This window comes from Micromesistius poutassou, assembly GCF_964030765.1.
Source record: "Micromesistius poutassou genome assembly, chromosome: 5".
NCBI lineage: Eukaryota > Metazoa > Chordata > Actinopteri > Gadiformes > Gadidae > Micromesistius > Micromesistius poutassou.
In genome coordinates, this window is record NC_140275.1 from 5,074,145 (window position 1) to 5,096,965 (window position 22,821).

At 46.1% G+C, this 22,821-nt stretch overlaps 1 protein-coding gene across 2 annotated transcripts in view; it reads right to left on the reverse strand.

Moving 5' to 3' along the window:
* znrf3 (zinc and ring finger 3) overlaps window positions 1-17,660 on the reverse strand; it is a 54,966-nt gene extending 37,306 nt beyond the window's left edge. For both annotated transcript variants that reach the window (XM_084468469.1, XM_084468468.1), the window contains exon 1: window positions 17,201-17,660. In XM_084468469.1, the coding sequence (XP_084324595.1) occupies window positions 17,201-17,428 (228 nt within the window). In that variant the 5' untranslated portion in view covers window positions 17,429-17,660. The remainder of the gene's footprint in view (window positions 1-17,200) is intronic.
* Between the last annotated feature and the right edge of the window lie 5,161 nt (window positions 17,661-22,821).

The window sequence follows — 22,821 nt, forward strand, 5'->3', positions numbered from 1 at the left end:
TCTGTCAGATGAACCTGTGAGTGGGAGCTATGATCTCCACACAGACTACGTCACCAACATCCTGTACTCAGTCTAGTTTTTCATGGCACCTTCCTTTCATACAAATATAAATCTCTGTGGCAGGACACAAAGCTCTTTATTTACAAAGTGTGAAACACCAAGTGTGAAATAAGAAAAGATTCCCTGGCCTCGCTGGACGTTAGTGCCCACACATGCTAATCAAGTGATGAGCGAGAGAAGGGTTGATTTAAAGCACGGATGGTATTTAGGCATCAGATCAGCACCCAAACAGAACCTCAAACGCCTTTGGGGTTGTCGAAAGCAACTCAGATCCTCCCCCACCACCCCTCTCTGCTCCCCCTGTAATAGGATCAAACAGGGAGACCGGAGGAGGAGGGGAGGAAAAAATAAAAAAGAAAGAGCTAGAAAGACAGAGACCGAAAGCCAGAGAGGGCCAGAGAGAGACCTTGAGCCTTTTGCTTCACTGTAGGAGGCCTGCCACCAGCAGGACGAGCGAGCAGCCAGCACAAAAACACACGGCGCCTCCTAAGCTTCTTTCGAGTCCCCCATCAGAGTGGAGGCGCAGGAGGCCAGACCAGCCTACCAGGGAGGGGGACGGCAACAAAAGGAGCTCTGGTTGCCTGGGAGAGGGGCCAGCCTCTCCAACTATGTCCACATGAAGGGCCCAGCCGAGGTGAGCTGTGTGTTTGCGTGCGTGAGTGAACACTCATTGGCTACTGCTCTATGTGTGTGTCTGCCCGGCTATACTATCCTCCTTCAAGCATGTCAACCACACCGTGGCCCTGAGGGCCAGGTAGGACTCTGGGCTTCACACATTCCATGTTGGGCTGGAGACACACTTTCACATCATACTCTGGAAGGGGTGACTTGCAGGATGGTATGAGGTTTAACAAAAGATCAGAAACGGATAAGATGTCAACAACATTACCTCAGTCTAGTCTGGTCCTTAGGTCTGAGACCTTAGGTCTTAGTCTAGTCCAATTCCTGGCTGAAATATATCAGGAAAAAACTAAAATTCCTAAATCATAGGTATTTGTGGGCCACAGAGTTGTAGTGTGATCTTCCTGCCCCCCGGAGCAAGGCAGTAGCAGAACCCCTCTCACCACTGGAATCAGCTGCAGGTTGAGAGCAGAAACGTGTACAAAGCTGCCCAGACGCCTGCTCTGACCTTATGTCACGCACTGCCAAGGGAGACGCTGATATGGCGCGAGAGAGAACCAGAGAGCAATGTGCAATGTGATTCCAGCTTCAATCACTCTCTCACACACACACACACACACACACACAAATAATATTGTATTGATTTAACAGACACTTAAGTGAGTGAGGATGGGAAAGAGAACGAGTAAGGGATAAAGGGATAGAAAGATTGCGAGCAAGCGTGGGAAGAGAAAGTGAGAAAGAGAGGGAGAGAGCGAGAGGTAGAGAAATCACTGGCTTCACAGCAGCTCAATGAGTTAAACATCAAATCAGCTTTACACACCAGGCTCTTTGAACAGGTCATCTCACTGCTGAAAAGTCTGTTCAGCTGCTGAGTGGTCCGGTTCCCCTCCCCCCTCATTAACCATCCATCCCTCCATCCCTGTAGTTAACCCCTCATGCTGAGGTGATCAATAGGCGTTTTTACACTGCCAAGCCGGTGCGGTCATGGCTTGGCACGCCCGGCAATTTCACCATCTTATCTCAAGTTGCCATATTCTTTATTTTGCTGACCACTTGTTTTTTATCCCGACAAAAGCCTCGTAAGGAAAGTTCCTCTGCGTCTTTCTTGCAGATCGCACCATCTTTCCCCGTCTTCGTTTAATGCGACTGCATCACCTTCTCTCACTGATCAGCAGCTCGCGGATTTCACTTTCTCTCCAGTTAGAACTGCTCATGTTGATATCGCTGCTTTGTCTCTGTCTAGACAACGCAGCAACACCTCTACCCAAGCCCCCCCCCCCCCCCCACTGGAACCGTGGAGCCGTCGCATTTACATCAGAGTGAAACCAAAACCGCCAATGTGTGTAGGGTCCGGGAGGGTAAATTGGGGTGCTAGCTCAAGCAGGCAATTTACCTCTGGCAGTGTAAACGCGTGGACCATGCCGTGAAAAAGGCGTGCCTAAGACGGGCATATTTGGCAGTGTAAAAATGTCTATTGATCAGTAGAACATTAAAACATGGTCTTCCCTCTGCCGCTGGAGGAGGCACTGGACGCTCCATCAGGTTGCCCTTTTTTGACAATCATTCAAGGAGATAGTGACTGGTGATGCCCTCAAACTCCCGGTGGCACCAGTAACAAAGACCACCAGATTGAGTCTTTGTTACTGGGGCCCACTGGGAGTGCTGAGCGGCCTAACCGATGGAACATGGAGAGAGGGATTGGGGTCCATGTGTAAAGATCCTTCTCCCACCAATCACCCGTTTGTACATCACTTGGTGAGCATGGCAGCAGAGATCTGTCTGGCATAGACCTCTGGTTCAGGATTGAAAGCTGCCCTTTCACATGTTCCGATCACTAAGTATTTACCACAGAGTTAAGTGGAATGCAATCATCCAAGCGTTATTCATCATGAGTGAATAAGACTCTGCGTTGCTGGAGGACACAAGTCGTGCTGATAGTTTCTAGGAGCGTCATTGGTCTTCCTTCACTGCATTAAGCATCACTAAGGTAAATCTAACAGTCCCCCTTGTACCATTTGATGTTCATAATTATAGTGATTTGGCTACTGCTTCGTATTTATACACACACTATTACAAGGTCCTCCAACCCCCAATGAGAGACATCTAAACAGTTGGCTTCGATTACTCTGTTTCCCCTTTCATTGTTTATATTGTTTACTAATATAATAGACTGGGGCTACAGAACAACATCTTACACACACACACACACACACACACTGACATTTTGTGTGACCTCTGCGTAACATGCAAGTTGCCATGACGTTTTTTTCCACCATTATTGATCGCTGTATTGGAGTCTACTGTACAGGTAGGGGGAGACAGGCCTAGTGGGCTCATGCCTCTTCGGTAGTGTGTTAGTGTGTGTGCGCTTGCATATGCACGCATGTACCTGCCGGTCACAATAACAAAGCAGAGAACAGAGTGTCTTTTGTAGGAGCGCGAGGGCGACCTGCATCCCCCGTCCGCCTGTGGCCCCCATGAGAGGGACCAAGCCTCCCTACCACTCGCATCTCATCTGCCAGCCGAGCAGCCAGCCAAGCCAGCCCGCCAGGGCCAGTCAGCCAGGGCCTGGCCCGCAGAGGCCTGTCATCACAGCCACAGAAGCATCTATTCATCCCGGCCAAGACAAAGCCAAAAGTGTACAGCAGCCATCCCAGGCATTCCAAGCATCCAGATATCCACCAGCGATATCATTTTAGGGTGTTCTTGGGTGCCCATGCTAGTGTTTTTTTTCGCTGTTGTCCTCATCCTCTCTTTCTCCCGCCATCTCTCTCCAACCTCACCCTCTTGACTTCCACGTTGCAAACTTCTCCAAGAAGACTGAGACGAAGAGAGAGACCTGCGTTAGAAACCCACTCACTGCTCATTTTCCTGGTGGATGAATGCACAGCTTCCATCTGTTCCAGTATTGAACTGCTGGTCAGAGACACTTTCTCACACGGTGAGACTCAGTACGTTTACATGCACAGCTTAATCCGATTAAAGCCATAGTTCGACTATGCTCCGCAATTGGACAACTGCAATTGTCCGGGTATATGGCATTCCCCGCCGCGGCGCAATGAATGAATAAAGATCGTAAACACGTCGGGAGAAAAAAATATTTATTTTGACAGATGTGCCCGAAGTTACTACTTTACAACCTCGTTGATGACCCACATTTAGAAAAAAATGCACTTTTAATTCAGCCTTGGGTGAAATCGAAGCGTAGTATCTGTGTGCTTCCACCTTTAATGAATGCATGCTATGCACGCTCCCGTGGCCGGGACACAATTCTTATGGGGGGTAACTACATTCACCGGCTTCCTCCATCTTCTGCGGCACCTTTTAAAATAAATCTCTGTTTCTCGTTTTCCCGAATCTCTGTTTCTCGTTTTCTTCTACTTCCGGCTCATGGCCCCGGGAAAAGATCTCGAGCATGTGCAGAACGCAATTCAACGCATAATCCAATTTGACTCCGTACATGCACACTTAACTCGACTATTTGACTAGATAATTGCATTATCTAGGGGTCTTAATTCGACTATGAGTAACCTAATTCGATTCGATTTTAGCTCAACTAAGTTGTATACATGCATCTTAATAATCCAATCATAGTTGGACTAAGCCAATAATTCGACTTTCTTGAGTGTCATGTAAACGCACTGACTGTGAGGAGACAACATGAGGTGGAGTGCCCTCATACAAATCAAAGATGCCGTGGTTGTGTAGAAGCCTATCCCAGTTTGCATAGTTGGAGCACAGGTCATGTTTCAGCAGACGGGGGCGTTCGCATGACTGAGGACCCCTTAGGTCAGTGGCACATTCTCCACCTGCAGATACCATCAGCCTCCACCCCTTCGTCTCCCCCTCTCTATTCTATTTACCCCCCCCTCCCCCCTCTGTCTCTCTGGGCATGTGTGCTGGCCACAGATGAAAGAATCAGAGATAAGAGGAAACACAAGTCGTGATGAGATACACATTGCTGGCAGTAGAGCAGAACAATGCAAAAGAGACAATGGGGGAGGGGGGGGGGAGAGAGGGAGAAAGAGGAAGACACTGAATAATATAAATATGGAATAAACTAGTGATAAACTAACTTGAGAACAAGGGCTGCTAGAGTAAGGACTGTACAGTAGTAGGTTTGTTGGTTTGTTAGTTGTTTTTGTTCTCTGAGTGTTGGAAACCTCCCCTTCTACTGCAGAGTAGTACAAAGACTGAAGGGAATCATCATAAAATGACCCATTTGGCGGATTGTGTTTAACGTGACATTTGGGATGCACAAAAAACAGGCATCATAAATAATTAAACATAATTTACCAGTGTAAAGTGCACTAAATAGCCATTAGGATACTTTAAGGTATTAATAATATAAGCTCAGTATACATTTACACGCCCCCCCCCACCATATTTTGCAAAGGGTTGAACGTCTAAAAGAAGGCAAGATACCCAACAGGGACACAAAGCCATCATCTGTCCGGTGGCAGCAGCACAGTTCTTTTGAAAAACAAGAGTGGATGTGAATAAATCCAGACTGTTGACAAGGACAGAGAGAGAGACAGGTGGAGAGAGACAGGTGCCACGTTGACACCAGCGACCTCAGGGGACGTATGCATCCCAGAGTAGGGTCCCCTTTCAACATAGACTCTGTTGCCGCATTTGTGTGTGCGTGTCTGTGTGTCATAGGGCAGCTCTTGTACCCAAATACGATGCACAGATTAATATAAATAATTCTGAGATTTTTCCATGGAGGCAAGATATTGTACCCAACTATAGAACTTTCTCTACATCAAAGTAAAAACTGGATAGAAATTTGAGCAACTAAACCAAAATGCTAAGGAGACAGTGATCCTGTGTGACCAGGAGGCTCCGCTGGCTGCCAGGCTCAGAGCTCGGTCATCCAACAGTTGTCCCCTCTGCTAAATGTCATCACAGAGCAGCCAATTCCGACACGGCACTCGGGAATCCATAGGCTCTTCAAATACCAGGCGGCCGGATATCCTCTGAGTTAAAGAGGCATCTCCAGGGCCCGGCACCGCGGCCAACTGGGGGTGCGTAGGGGGGGCACTGGGGGATGTCATTGGCCAAGCTTAAAAGCCTTTAGGAGTGACATCAGTGTCACTTTGAGTTGGTACAAAAAAGAGAAGGTGGCCGTGCTGAGCAGGCCACTGAGAGAGCCGTAGAAACCCGTCCACTTTCCTACGGTGCCGCGACACGGCGAAGACCCGGCAGCGCAACGCAGTCGTTCCAGTTCTGAGGAGGATGTGCCCAACAAATTGAGGTCAGGTTACTGCTCTCCTGTTATTGGCCCTCGTTGTCTGTAATTATTCCAGCAAGCATCCACCCAGCCTGTGTGGTCTCCCCCCCCTCATCCCTCCTCCTGTTTAGTACCGGGAACGAGAAACCCAAAATAATATTAATAATACAATGAGCATTCTGATATGGCCTCCCTCATCGCATGTCGTCTCAAACTGCTGAGAGGAAAAACACAGAGCCGTTGCCGACTTTTAATACACAGGTTACCAATACAGTCTAGCGAAGGATCATGGCTTCTATTATGTAATGAGTTAAATCAGAATTTCCCCTTTTGCCACAACGATAAGTTGGAAACCCACACACTAACTGCATTTCTATGGTTTGACGTTGCCTGGGTGATTGTTGCTCCAGTTATTGCAAAACAATAATTATGATGAATGTATGCATCAGGAGCTCAGCCAGCCTCTGGCCCCAAGCCCACCTGAGATGCAGATGGGTCCTGACACGGCCTGGACCATACGGGCAATGTGGAGCTCAACACTGGTAGTTAGACACATGCCTGCACTGTAATGAAAACAAAACTAAACCAAAAGTGTTTATATAAAAGAAAGGGTTTTAAATTAGCAAGAAAAAACAAAAAGTGTCTTGCCAGAGATTTGGTTTACTGAGAAATGGGCTTGTTTTTGTTCTCCTGCTGTGAGATGCAAGCTGAAAATGAGTACTATGGTTAACTCCAACGCGACAACTTTTACAATTTTACAATGGATATAAGTTTGGTCTTCACTGCAGTGTCTTTAAATAAGAGTCCTATTCACCATGGTGACAGCAAAATGACACATGTTGCGACCCTTAAGACATCCACAGAGAAGGAGCATGAGAGGGAGCTGGACCCAACCCTCTCAGACAGGTCATCTTGGAAGTGTTTCCCACCAGCAGTTTGCTCTGGCCCTGGAGGATGCTGAGAAATTAAGAAAAATAAAATCTACTACAAAGACCTCTCTCTCTCAAACACAGACCCTGACACTAGACTAACGGAATAAACCGTTGCAAAAGCATGCCAAAGTTATTACAAGATGGTATGACCACAGAAGCTCCCCAATGAATAAATGATTGCATCCCACGTTGTGTCCAAAGACTATTCAGCGCCATGCCCTGGGAGTCATTTAGAAAAAAAACTGAACAGAAGACTCCTCTAGTCATTACCAAAGGACTGCAGGAAGAAGGATTCACGGACGGCCAGTAAAACCTCTCATTGTTGTATAGCCGCTACTCTTAATCAAAACGTAGAAGGGGGCAGTTCTCTGGCACATTTATAAATGATGTCAGACCCAGTCAGACTCGTTGGAAGTCATAACATCAGTCAGAACATCTTCAGGCATCGCAGCGGAGTCACGTAGACACAAACCTCATCCACAAGTCTACCGTCTACTGTACTGCAGCATTGTGCACAAGAGCTACAACATGCAACAAGCAAAAGATCTCCCAACAAGAACTAACAACAAACAAGCACCAAATAACAATAATTTGAATATATGCATATACAGACCAGTATATATATATATATATATATATATATATTTATTACACGGCTCTTCCCAATGCTGTGGAACGCTCCGTTCACTTGCATGGGCCTTCCCGACTTCCGGTAGTGAATTATTTTTCAATAATGACCATTGTTAAGCATATAATGACCGCTGTCAAGGAAAGTGGATTTTTTTCACGTCTTTCGTATCACTCCATAAGTAGTCCGGTAACTTATCAACCCCAGTGTACTCGGTTGAAGCGACGTCTAGTCTTTGGCGGACTATTTCTCTGCTGATCAACACTATGAATGCTGGTAACAAATAAATTGTAAAAGGACACACTGTGTGAAGTTATTTTTTTATTTGAGAAAGTAGCCGCGTAATAAGCGGGATAATGTATAGAACGTCGCCTGTGATTATTGGGAAATAAGCCCCGACAGGGCGAACCGGACACTGACGTGAAGCAGAGGTGTCTTGCTTCGCCCTGAAGGGGCTTATTTCCAGATAATCACGGGCGTTCTATACATTATCCCTTACATATATATATATATATATATATACAGTAAGTACAGTAAATCACCAAGATAATCCATGGTTAGTGGACACACACACACACACACACACACACACACACACACACACACACACACACACACACACACTGTGTTAAACCCTGTTTAGTGAAATGTCTGCATGGTTCTAGTACGGATGGATCTAAGTTATCTGGTTGCTGCTTCATCTCAATGACCAGAAGTGATCACACAAAAACTAAATGTGTGAATGGGACAGAAGCCTTTATTAATGTCTGGAACCAGAGAGGAAAGGATAACTGCCTAACAAGGATTGAGTTTGCTCCCAGTCTGAACGCTGGAGAATGTTGACTCACTGGACGGGCCTTGCGGACGATAGTCTCCCACTAGAGAAAGGGAGCTCTGTTCTTTACAACCATGAACATCCAACAACACAAGAAACTGAAAGACTGTGGGCCTCGATTCTCAACTCGCACACAGAGCCGCAGTGTTAAAGGCTGACCTCCCCGTCAACCCCAAATAAATAAAAGGCCAGCTGTTTATCTCCTGGTCCACATCAAAGCGGAGGGGCGTGTGAACAGCCTTCTGAAGTCACACCAACAATGGCAGCCAGGTCCTTTGCTACGGCGGCCCGCCCTCCACCGTCCAGGGAGCTGTCAGTGAGTCATCAGATCATGACCTTGGCGGCATTTGAGAAAGGCCGCCGACCGCGCTTTTGTCTTGCATACTTTAGAATGAAAACAAGTACAGTAAACACACACAAGGCCATGGATAAACTCTGCAAAGTACAAGAGTCAAGTCTGTTCCTCCTGTTGTGTACTACTAGAAAATGCCCAGACGATTATCTGCAAGTCTGATAAAAACCTCTGGTGCCGTTCTGAGTCTGAGACGGGTGAGGGTCTGGGTCAGGGGTCCAGGTAAGGGTTTGTACGAATCCTCGGGCACTGATTGCAACCGGGGACAAAAAAATCAACTCCTTCAGCCTTTCACACACACACACACACACACACACACACACACACACACACACACACACTTTCCCTCCCCCCTCAGTTTAAGCAAGGGGACACCTCCACCTTTATTTGTGCAGGAGCAGATTTAGCCCAAAGGCCTGCAATTACATCATCATTCAGTTAGGCTGTGCAGCATATCAGGGTGAGTCCTCAGAGTCCTTTGAAGGGCCCGATCTGCACTCCCCCTCCCCCTCCTTCTTCTTCCCTCTCTCTTCTTTCACCAGCGACCCCGGCCCCTTCCCCCAACTCACACAGCCTTTGATGTTAGCACCAAGAACTTAGCATTGCAGCGTCCCTCATAGCTGACCGGATCTCCACCACCTCCTCACCAGGGGTCCTTCAGAGCCGGTCTCCCACGAGCTGAGAGAGCATCGACTGGATATTATATTCAAGTTAAATTAGGTTAAATTAGGTAATGCACATACAGAGAGGACCTGCGAGTCACCGCAGAAACATCTTATCCCTTGTTACCTTTAACCCACACTTATGGCACATTTCCACCACAGGTTGCGGGTCGGTTCAGTCTGCAAAGGTGTGGCACGGGTCGCGTTTCCACCGCCAAAAGTGGGCGTGACACGGACTGAGCCGTATTGAGCCGTTCTCGTTTTCGCAGTACTGAGACGCCTGAACGGGTCCCGGCAAGTTTCAGCTACACACACCGTCCGTTGATTGGTCGACAGAATCGTCCCTTCCGTGCGACAGGGGGATAATAACAAACAAACACAGTACCAGCGAGGTATTTCTGGACAACGGCGAAAGCGTCGTTTATTGAAGAAAATGTTGCACAAAGGTTTGTCGTCCTTCTTGGACATCCTACATTGTTGCTCTTTGTTCACTGTGCGCGTTCTTCTTTTTCATGGATTTATTAGCAGGCTACACTGTGTCGGGCTGCTATGAGATCACGATGCTTATGTAGCTGCCGTGGCTGTCGCCGGCTTAAACCCCGCCCTACCATAAGGGTACTGGTGGCGGTGGAAACACAACACGTAACTGAGCTGGGCTATACCGCACCCTCACTACTGGGCTGAGGCGTGCTGGGTCCGAAGCGTGGCGTGGAAATGCGCCATTATGGACTCAAACCTCATACCTAGATGTATAATGGTATGTCAACTATGCAACTATGCAAGAATATGTTCCCGTAAACAGCAAGGACAGTAACCTAGAAGTTGACCCTACAGTAGGGTGGGTCAGTAGGGTGAACTAGAAGTGCTTTGCTATCATTGTTAATAGTTAGTAATAGAAGTAAGTTAAGCTTCTGCCGGTTCCATTCATATGCAGGGCGTCCCTTGATCTGGATAAGAAACTGGAGCGATGGAGCTGCATTGTACCACTCAGAACCACACACGACACTACCAGTATGTACTAGGGCTTTGACTTTTGCCCAAAAATCATATTCAAAGTTTGTTTGTTTATTAATATTAATATTAGAATATATTCAAATATGTATTATTATAAAACGGGTGGTTTAAATCAAGCGATCTGATTGGTTCCTTACTGTTATAATGGGCATATACATAACTGCTATGACGTCTAATCAGTTTGGAGAGTTCCGTATCACGCCACGCCTATCTTTAACTGTTTATTTATTTATAAAAGCAATAGCATAGTTCACTGAAGCCTAAAAATATATTGATTGATGGAGAGGGTGTAAATGTTGTAAAGCATTAGGCACACGGTGAGTGAACTCGATAGTAGGCTAAATTGCCAACGAAGGGTTCGAATTATCTTTTCATCTTTAAGGGGGTCTCTCTATCTCTAAAAAAGTTGGCGCACCGAGCACATAGCCTTACCATGCGCAATAGCGCCGGTATTCGTAACCTCTTCTTTAAGTTCTACCTTAACATTTTGCGTGTTTCGAAACGTTCTTTGCTACGAATCTCTTTCGTAGTCGTTCGTTGGTAAGGTTGGTCTGAACAAGCACTCGTAGAACCTTCTTAGCTCTACCGTAGTGATGTTTCAGCACCTGCAGTCTCCGCCACTGTACAGTAACCTTTAGAAATCCCTGTTGCGCATGTTCATTCCAAGTTCGCATCCGTATATCAATTGACCAAATTAAACGGCATGTTTGAATTAAGGATATTGTCTCGGCTGTTCTTTATTTTGGGCCATGGGTACAGCACGCAAGGTCAGCTCGACTCGCTTCCAATAATTTCAAAAACCCGCAACAACCCGCAAAAATTATTTTATTTATTTTACAATTCAAAAATTAACAAAACTGTCTTCTAAATTAAGGAAATGATACTGGGAAACGAATAAACCATTATAAGCAACAAGTGAACTTAATAAGCGATCAAAATACTTTTTGCAACCACCTCCGTTTAGTTTTCACCTTAAATATGCGACAGATGTAATTAAGGCAACCTGGTCTCACAGGAATCCGTGAAATGAGTCAGTCAAAAAATAATGCCCATAAAAGGTTTGAATATTAAGGGATGATTAATATTAGTTTGAATATTATATATATACAGACTACAGTACAGTATATGGGGGGGGGGAGAGAGAGCGAGAGAGACAGAGACAGAGAGACATATGAGACAGAGAGACAGAGAGAGAGACATCCATCACACTGCTGGCCTCAATGCGTTGTCTCCGTCAGTACTGGACCACTATCCCTACCAAGCGGCCCCTGTGGTGGGCCTGTGGAGGGGATGTGGAGGGGAGAGTGGAGGGATGACAGGGGGACTAAAGCGGGGGGGGCAGGTGCTGATGAACTAAGAGAGTGTACAGGCTCCATCATGGAGTCTGATGTGTCCCCATCTGGCCCCACTGAAGATGACCCCTAGCCCTCTGTAGGGAATCCTTTAAGCAGGAAACAAAGAGAAAGAAAACCTGATTGCAGGGTGGTGGTGATGACAGAGTCCCTGTCAGAGTTAATGTGATGTATCAGAGCATGGCTGACTGAGGGCACAGAACTAACATATCGACCATAAGAACCACAGAGATGTGATGATAATAGGACTACTGTAACGTCAGTTACATTTGAACCTGCAAAGTGGATGAAATGACCTGTGTGTGTGTGTGTGTGTGTGTGTGTGTGTGTGTGTGTGTGTGTTGCACCTGTATTTCTCTTGGTTTACGTTTTTGCATATGTGCATATTTAGGTCAGGACACAATGAGGAGAAGGAAGGAGAGAAGGAAAGGAGGGAAGGGGGAGAAGAGGAGAGAGGAGAGGAGAGGACCTACGCTCCCAACCCATCGTCTTCTCAGCCAATGGGCAGTCAGAACCTGAACAGCCGAAACATGTACCGTGGTGGCGTTTGCTCAGCACATTCCTGGAGAACAACAAAGGCTCGGCGCTGGCGTTTCATAACCCTCCACAGCGCTTTGTCTTCAGGCTCTGTGTGTCCGTGGTTGAGGGAGGAGAGGGTGGGGGGGGGGGGCTGGTGCTTTTCATCCTATTTGGACAAAGCCAAATAGACTGGGGGACTTTCACAATGTTGAACAAAAACTTCACCTGATCCAGGTGAACAGTATTGACTTCTTTCCAAAAGGAGGCATTTCTGATGAAAGCCTCCTCTTCCCCGTTAAAATAATGCCATCTTTAACAGGCCAGCATCACTTGTTCGGTGCAGGTGTTGCATTACAACATTGGAGTATGTGTGCAGCGGATCACATAGGAAAGAAGAATGACAGAGCCGGGGCCATTATTAACATATTAATTCATATGTCACCAAGATAATACTAAGGACTTCATATGGATAAGCCCTGACAAAATGCTAAGAGACCAAGGAAATTATGAGCTGGATGCTAGGAGGGAAAGACGGAGATGGAAACAGAGACGTAAAAAGAAAGAGAGAAGAAAGAAAGAAAGAGAAAATAGATTTGACTGCTAATCTCCTTCTGAGTGGCTCAGATCAAAGTCCCTCAGACGCGCAGCTCAGTTGAGAACTGCATGTCTCCTGGAGAGAGAGAGAGAGAGAGAGAGAGAGAGAGAGAGAGAGACCTTGGGAGCGCCAGCATCGTAATAGACAGTACAAACATCAATGTGCCAGCGTACCATCACACCCAAAGGTAAAGGGGAGAGAGAGAGAGAGAGAGAGAGAGAGAGAGAGAGAGAGAGAGAGAGAGTAGCTAGTTCATTAGCAGTCCATGGGTATGTGCTCGATGAGCAGGAGGAAAAGCAGCCGTTTTTCCTTGAAGTCAATTCACATGCGCTAAAGGACGCGTGACAAATGCTGTCTGCCTGAAAGAAGCAGACAGTGGGGGAGGGAGAGAGAGGAGGGAGAGAGAGAGAGGAGAGACAGAAGAGAAAAAAGTCCTGCAGTCTGTTCTATTCCAAAATGGGGGGAGAGAAAGGCAGCCTCAAATTACTTTGGCTGGAACTTGAAAGTCAAGCGGTTCGTGGTGAGGAGACGATAGCGTTTAAAAATACAGCCAATAAATGGAAAAAAAGTAGGCGAGCACACTTTTAACCTTTTAAACCAGCGTTTTTGTGTACGGCTACTGTTGCTGTGGCGCTGGGAGTGGCTCCCTGTACGGTCCGTCTGGACCGTTACTGCCGCTTGGGGTTTCCTGCCTGTGGGGAGAGAGATGAATCCCTGAGCGACTAAAGCTCTCATTATAGTCTAAATCCAGCGGACACAACTGCTGCCAGCTCCTAGGTAGGCCCTCTGTCAGCTCCTAGGTAGGCCCTCTGTCAGCTCCTAGGTAGGCCCTCTGTCAGCTCCTAGGTAGGCCCTCTGTCAGCTCCTAGGTAGGCCCTCTGTCAGCGCCTAGGTAGGCCCTCTCTCATTTAGGCTCATCAATGTTGGCCTGGGATCACTAAGCCACTTCCTACCCTCGCTCTCACCACCCCCACCAGAGGCAGGAGCAGAAGAAGACCCAGACATTTTAAAAACGTCATTAAGAATGTCCTTCATCACCTGTTAAGTGATATTTGCAACCGCTGCAATGTGAGGGTGGGGAGCCGATAGTTTTTGCATTGAGTGGTTAGAAGGATGGCGGAGCGAGACTTGAGGTCCCAGGCTTCAGAGAATGCTCTCAGGTTCTCTCAGGAAGCCGCACTGTTCTCTGTGTTTTTGTAAAAAGGCCCCACAGGTCCATCTGGTCTCCTACGCTCCATCTTGCATATGGCGAAATCAGGGCCCTGCTGGGGACCAGCGGCAGAGTGCGTTTGCAGCAGCACATCCCTCCCAGACGATTTAGCAGAATGCCAATAAAACAGGGTTGCATGGCAGATGCATCAATCCTCTGAATGATAGCTAGTAACCTAGGGTATCAGAGCTAGTAACCTAGGGTATCAGAGCTAGTAACACAGGGTATTAGAGCTAGTAGCCTAGGGTATCAGAGCTAGTAGCCTAGGGTATTAGAGCTAGTAACCTAGGGTATTAGAGCTTGTAACCTAGGGTATTAGAGCTATTAACCTAGGGTATTGGAGCTAGAAACCTAGGGTATCAGAGCTAGTAACCTAGGGTATTAGAGCTTGTAACCTAGGGTATTAGAGCTAGTAACCTAGGGTGTTAGAGCTAGTAACCTAGGGTGTTAGAGCTAGTAACCTAGGGTATTAGAGCTAATAAAACTAATCTATAAGCTTGAGAAACATAGATAAATAGATAACTGCAGGAGCATTGTGCCCTGTAGATGGTTTTCTGAAAGATGGAAGCAATGTTTTAACTTTATATGCTTGAAAACATAAGTCCATCAGTATTATCACTCAGATGCTGAGGTCAGATGCTGATACTGTTGACTTTCTTTATGTTAGGTATTGTTGCGTTGCTGTAAAGAACACTACAGTTAAAGACATTTCCTCTCGGGAGATAATCAACTAAAACTAAAACGAGTTTTCCGACATAAACAGTGCGTTGTGGTTTTGGTTGTGTATGTGCAGGTTGGGAATATATGTCACTTTACCAGAACCAGTTACAACCAACAAACAAACTAGGAAGCATGGACACTATTAAAACACATGGTTAGCTACTGGGCTCCCAAAGCGGTCCACTGGAAGGGGTGCCCGGTGTGTCGCTGTTAACCCCTGGTTCATCTCTTCCAGTAACAGGTTGCTCTAAGGAGACACTGATTGCTTTGCTATTACAAAGTCAAATTAGATAAACGAGGAAGGCATTGTAGTTAAACGTAGGGTTTGGCATGTCACTCACATCCAAAGTCCCGCCCCTCCTTGGAGCCAAACCAGAGGCAAATTGACTTACTGTATTTTTTTTGGCCCGTGGGCCAATTTCTGTGCATTTGGGGCTGAGCCGAAGCGGTGTTAGCTTTAGGGAATTAGCGGAGGAGAGCTGGAAAAGCAGAGTGGTGATGGCGGTTACCACTTTACTCAGGAACCCTGCCAACACCCACCCCCAACCCTCTACCTGAGGGCCACAGACGTACCCCACGGGACACACCCACCTACCCTGGTCCAACAGCAGACCACCAGCAGACAACCTCAGATGCCAAATCAACACGTTGGTTCACCAAATCCAGGACTTGAACTTAAAACAAGGGCTTGTTTAATCCAACATCTCTGCGCACTTCGCGCCAGGACTAGGTCCAGCGTCAGACTACAACATACAAAGGACCAGGGAGGGCAGTGACATTGTGGGAGGAAAGAGTTTGATACAACCAAAAAATACTGTATTTCCCCATCAGGCTACTGCTACGAAGTTTTACAAATGCTCAAGGGAATAAAGGAATTGAAGGAAAAAGTGTTGAAATGGTTTGAAATTACACTTTTTAAAGACATAAAGTTGTCATTCCTTCTTGTTTTCACATTCATAAATCTTGAGTAAAACACAGAGGAGAAACTACTGACAAATGGACCCTCATTACGGCTGGACCAAATAGAAGCTGCATCTCCCCGGTCCGAGCGATGTCAGCGGAGGAAGCAGACCTAAATAGATGTGGTTTCGATGTAAAGCTGAGGTCCGACATTTCTGTCTGGTTAGCGTGGCGTCAAAAGACCATCGCTATGTATAAACCAGGCAGGCCACTTTACTGTGTGCTCCACATCCCCCGTCTGAACACCACAAATTACCTTCATTCTCTCAGAGATATTCAGCGTCTACACAGAGAACACACACTTCCACTCACAAGCCCTTCATTTAGTCAAGACTTCCTTGACCTGTTCCTCCAAGCTCTGAATGTAGAATAGGGAATATGCTCTACCACTCTCCATTTAAAAATAAAGGGAAATATGCAGAAAACAAAGAAAGACATTTGTGTTGGAGATCACATTGGGTGTAGTTATACTAAAGCTCCCCTGTGGTTCCATCTGTGATCACTAGTAATGTGTTGTGAACCTTTATAAACAAGCCTGTGCTGTAATAAGCAAGGCCTTAAGGTGTCTCACAGGACAGATACAAACATGATGAACGACTGGGAGTATAGGGACGACCATGTACTGGGATAGTAGTCAACACACAACTCTGTGTGTGTGTGTGTGTGTGTGTGTGTGTGTGTGTGTGTGTGTGTGTGTGTGTGTGTGTGTGTGTGCGTGTGCGTGTGTGGCCAATGGCTGCAGCGCGCGGTACATGGATTGGCTGTGACGTCAGAAGCTCCAAATCTACGCGGTAGAGAATAAAAGTGTTGATCCACACTTCTCCCAAATAAAGCAACAGTTGAATCAGTCAATTCAAATACCATTGAAGTGAATTGCAATACAACCAGTCGACCTTATTAAACTACATACCAGCTATGTACACGATACAATGCGCCTGGCGTTGGAGCACGTTGCGATAAGTTTAAACACTCTGAGATCAAGCCTTGTTGTGTTTCTACTCTCCATGGAATGATTCCCGGGAAGGAGACGTGTGTGAGTGCGAATCAACTCCTAACCACAGCAGCGGGGAGGCGCACACAGCCCATACAGCCCATACCCTGCGATGAGATGTTTCACTGGGAATGAATTCCACAAGATAGAAGCCATCTTGTGACCACACACACACACACACACACACACACACACACACACACACACACACACACACACACACACACACACACACACACACACAGCCCCTTTTGAAGAAAAAAGTTTTGCGAAGGGGTGAATGGGGGGGGGGGGGGGGGGGGGGGTTATTCCATTAGGCGCTGCTCTACGTAGCGAGGTGCTTGTCATTCGGAGGAGACAATGTGGTCGTTATACACACACACACACACACACACACACACACACACACACACACACACACACACATATATATATATATATATATATATATATATATATATATATATATATATATATATATATATATATATATATATATGATGTTCTACATACTTGGACGATCTCCCCCTCCGCGCTGATAGTGGCCCCAGCCTTGGAGAAGCGTCCTTGCAGCCCGGTCGTGTACGTGGTGTAATCTCCATTGGGACTCGACTCGAACAGAACCACCTCCACAAACGCGGTGTCCTTAGCGACCACGGAGCCGAGCGACGTGGAGACCACGAAGATCACCAGGACCACCGAGTCGGGGTCCAGGGCCAGGCGCAGAGGGAACAGCATCATCTTGCCGGCTGGATCTGCGCCGATCGGAACATAGTTTCCAAGGCTGATCGGATGGATCGAAGGAATCGAGTCTGTTGGGAACGGTCGACGAGGCGAACGAAACGCAGCGGACCCGGAATTGTGCAATAAAAGCTGCAGCGAGCGAGACCGGAGCGCGTTTATTCACCACTGCAGCCTCGTCAATTACACACACACACACACACTCTCTCTCTCTCTCTCTCTCTCTCTCTCTCTCTCTCTCTCTCTCTCTCTCTCTCTCTCTCTCTTTCGCTCTCTCTCTCTCTCTCTCTCTCTCTCTCTCTCTCTCTCTCTCTCTCTAACTCTCCTCTCTTTCACCCCCCACCCTACAAAGCGGATCTCCTTTGATCTCCAAACACGTGATTGTTTTTCTCTCTCCCAAAGGGTTCTTCCCACCCACCAGTCCCTCGGACCCTCTCCTCTACCTCCCCCCTCCTCTACCTCCCCCCTCTGAAGGGAGCACTCGGTTAAGGACGTCCGGGTGTCTCAGGACAGGTTAAACGCACACCAATGCCGTTTTGTCTCAAGCTTTCACTCTTATCGCGGGTCATTACGTTTATATCGAGTGATCTCAATGCCGGTGTTCTCCTGTCTTTATGCACGGAAACACACCCAGACTTCCACGCAGTTGTCAACTCTTGTGCCACCTTAACATAAACATCGCCATCTCCGCTCGTTCCTCATATATAGGCCTACTGTATATATACATATATATATATATATATATATATATATATATATATAGTTAATCTATATATATATATATATATATATGTGTGTGTGTGTGTGTGTGTGTGTGTGTGTGTGTGTGTGTGTGTGTGTGTGTGTGTGTTTACCTCAAAAAAGAAAGAAAAGAAGAAAACATCCCATTTTAAAAAGATTAAAATCAGAGGACGACAGTAGGGCTACACCTTCTACACCTTCTGTGTTCAGAAACACTTGACGTGCCATGTTATAGGCTGGGAGTTTTTTTAATCAGCTGTCACTTAATTATGACTGAAATAAAACGTATTTTATTCACTTCATAATTATAACATAGTCTTACTTTGAATATTGTCTACTTACAGTCTTTAGCTGTATTACAGAATTGAAGCTACAGTATTTGACATTTGATCACGCTCCTTGGTATATCATATATGAACAGACTCTCAAACCACCCCAGCATGGTGGGGCTGCACACCCAATGAAAGGAGCTGATTGTGGATGCAGCAGAAAACAAAGGAGATGTCATGTTTGTACCATGCAGGAGAGACCCAGCACTGTCTCTGGTTCTGCACACTGAGATGTCCACGTTATCTCTTGTCTTACCACTCAGGGCCTGGTAGTCTCTCAATAAGACAGCGCAGTCTGTTAAAGTGTACAGAAACAAACCAATCCTTTAGACGACACAACATGGCTGTTAGATTTCACGGCGTACAGTCGTACGCCGGGTGTATAGCGGTACAGTGGTTATGATATAATACTTTAGTTTCCCAGGGACATTGCCCAACACACTACTGCACCAGTTTTCTACAAGGAGCGCCCCCCCCCCCCCGAGAGGAAGAATGAAATACAGTTTTAGAAAATAGTGCTCCTTCAGATAGTAAGTGTGTTCCAATGGACTGGTGTTAAGGGCTGTTAGGACGGGTAAAGATAACACTTGGGTTTTGTATCATAAATTATACAGATGATTGATTATGATTATTATGATTGATTATACATTTGGCCCAACTGGAGGCTTTCAGGCCCAGACGGCAGCGGGCGTCTGAAGGAGGCTGGTCAATGTGTGGTCGGACTCAGAAGCGTGACTCTGAGTCCGAGGAGAACAAACCCAAGTGTGTTTTAATGTTTGGGCTCCTTGAGTACGACAGAGATTACAGATCAAAACAGAGTGAGGTCATCTATTATTCGATCATAATCAAGACCACATGAACATCTGTCTGAAATGACACACACACACACACACACACACACACACACACACACACACACACACACACACACACACACACACACACACACACACACACACACATACCTAGGCCCCCTTTAAGTACATATTCCAGAAGATATGAAGGTGCTTGAAGGCTGGCACCAGGGTGAGGTCACTCACCTTTTATCTCAGCTATTAACTCACCTGCTTCAAATCAGTCCACACATCGAATAAGTTAGTTATCAAAGGTATTTAGTCAAAGGTTCTTTAGTCAAAGGTTTATTTTGAAATTCAGCTAAGTTCTCTCCAAAGGAATATATATGCTTTTTAAAACAATAAACAGAGTATACTATTGGGCAGTCGGTCTAGAGGCTGATGAGCTCTTTAAGTCAGCACGCCCTCTGCTGTGTGTTTGCGGTATTGCATGCATTCTGAGTATTGAACGGTGTGATTTGTAGAGGCCTGTGATGATGATTAGCTTTCTGGGCGTTTTTTCCCTGTGGGTTCTATAAAAAAAAAACATATTCAACTCAATATCTAGGGTCTCAGTCTATCTATCTATCTATCTATCTATCTATCTATCTATCTATCTATCTATCTATCTAGCTATCTATCTATCTATCTATCTATCATTTATAGAAAACATCTTGCGATGCAGCTGGACACATCTTCAGTGTTGTATCCTGGGTTCATCAGGTGTTTCGGGTCTTGCAACAGACACCCTCGCCCAGGCGACCCAGCCGGGATTGATCAAGTCCACAGTCACCTTGAGGTAACTTTAGCTGCCTCTGTGACCATTGCTGTGGCCCTTTGCTTGCTTGCTCCTGTGATACCCAGCATGTTGTAGACCCTACAGAGGGACTGGCCAGTGAACCCTCTGCTCCCTACTTCGATGGGCTCACACCTCGCTCGCCACCCGTTGGAGACTGGACACTGCTCCACCAGCTCGGCATACTTCGCTCTCTTCCTCTCGTTGGCTTCCTCAATGCTCTTCCCAAGGGACGGTGAGTTCCAAGAAGATGACCTGCTTTGAGGCTTCGGAGAGCAGCACCGTGTCTGGCCTCATTGTTGTGACAGTAACTTTTCCTGGGAACTTGAGTTGCTTCCCGAGGTCAACCGTCAGCTCCCAGTCTTGTGCTGTTGAGAGCAGGATGGAGGAAGAGGTCCTGGAAGTTGCTGTTGGCTTCTGACCAGCTCTGATGAAAGCGATGGTTTTCTTTGCTGGGCGGATACGCTTGCAGTGGTTGATTCCGCTGCAGATGGTGTCGGCAATGACCTTGAAGACTTGGACCTGACGCCAACGGTAGCGCCGAGCAGGAGCTAAGAATATTCTCCAGGGTGCCTCTCCTCTGCTGGTGACTCAACCATCCCCCAGATGTGCAAGTTGGACTGGCTCGGTAAAACGTCATACACAGCCTGGATCAAGAACTTTATGCGATGGTGCTCCGCTTTCCAAAGTTCGGCCTATGACACCTTTCGCTCCACCGCTTGCTCCCATCTTGTCCAGGCTCCCTGCTGCTGCATTCCAACTATCTGACTGGCTCGCTCCTTGGCGACTGATGCTCGCACCTCCTCCTGGATCATGGCCCTCCTGTCTTTCCCCCTTCGCCTTGCTAGTACCAAGGCCAGCCCTCCCGCGCGCCACCAGCACGCTGTGTCTCAGCCGGGACTAGGTAACCTTGACGAGTTCGATCTATATATATCTATCTATATATCTAACTATCTGCCTACATAATTAACTATCTATCTACCTATCTATGATTCTATCTATGTTATCTATCACAACTATCTATCTTAAGTAGGCTTAACTCTTACGTGTATGTGTGTGTGTGTGTGTATTCTGTCTGCAACTGATGTAGGTACACCCCTGTAGTCAGCCTGCGGTCCATATGCAGCTCTTCGTACCAGCATCTCCGGGTCCCGGTGAATTGTCCCATTGTCACAAAGTGCTGACACTAGGTTTTAATGAAGGGAGGATATTATTACATAGAGCAATTAGGGCCCCCCTTCTATTTTTGTGATGACACACACACACACACACGCACACACGCACAGGCGCACACACACACACGCACACGTGCACATGAATACACACACACACACACACACATGCACAGGCGCACACACACACACACACACACACACAGTTTATTCACACACAGTTTATTCACACATACCCTTCTATTTTTGTGATCACACACACACACACACACACACACGCACACACGCACATACACACGCACAGGCGCACACACACACATGCACACATGCACACGAATACACACACACACACACACACACACACATACACAGTTTATTCACACAGAGTTTATTCACACATACTGAGCTTATTCACACAGTGGGAGGTGTGTTTAAATACTTTGTCATGTATTGGTTAGTATTACCGTTTACTCACAGTCTCACCAGTACCACTCGGCCGATGATGCGATAACAGTTGAATAACAGTGAATTTTTGTATGAATTAGACTGTTCTATGCATCCCCATGATATATTTGTGTTTATTTAAACGCTGTTTGGATATTAAAATCATCTATAGTCGTTGACATATAGTGTAGATGACTTTAGTTGTGGCAATATAAATACACTTTGCAAGTGCTGAGGTTATAGATTTCACAAATAAAATGCTCAGCTTTGAGGAACTTGTGAATACCAGACTCCTCTGAAACTGAATAAGATTCCATTGAGTTGTTATATCCCCTAGATCTATTCACTGATGGTGAAACATGTCAGCATCAGGGGCCGTATTCACAAAGATTCTTAGGGCTAAAAGTAGGTCATAAGTGGCGAATTTAGGAGTAACTCCTAAAAATAATGGACGTGTCAGTCCTAAATTTAGGACTCCTATTTTATTTTACTAAGAGCAATTCACAGTATTTTAGGCCTTAAAGTAGCACCTAAGTGTAGGAGAGCTTAAAAGTCCTCAAGAGGACTCCTAACTCACTCCTAAGACCTATTCACAAAGAATCTGAAAATGGCTGCAGCGTGACAAATGCTTTGGAGACAATGGAGGACTGCGAATTGATAAGGAGATATAGGCTAAATCGTGAGGGTATCAAACTTGTGGTTGAATTAGTGAATAACACTCCGATATTTAGCAACAGGTAAAATGCAACTTTGCAATGCCGACGATTTAGGAATATCGCAACCATCAGTGATGGTTTAAACACATGGGGGCAATGTTACAAATATACCTTTAATCATCCTTAATTATTTAATATATAAATATAAATAAATCACTTAAACCATCATTATTTGTCTCATGTATTAATAGTAATACTACACTTTAATCATCATTATTTATTTTAAAAAGAATAGGAATGAATGGTTTGAAGTAAGTAACTACTCTTACTTATGATTACTAACTAATTATTTATTGTAAGATGATTTATGGGCTGATATCCAATGGCGGAGCTAGAACATTTTCAGTGGGGTGGCCAGGGTG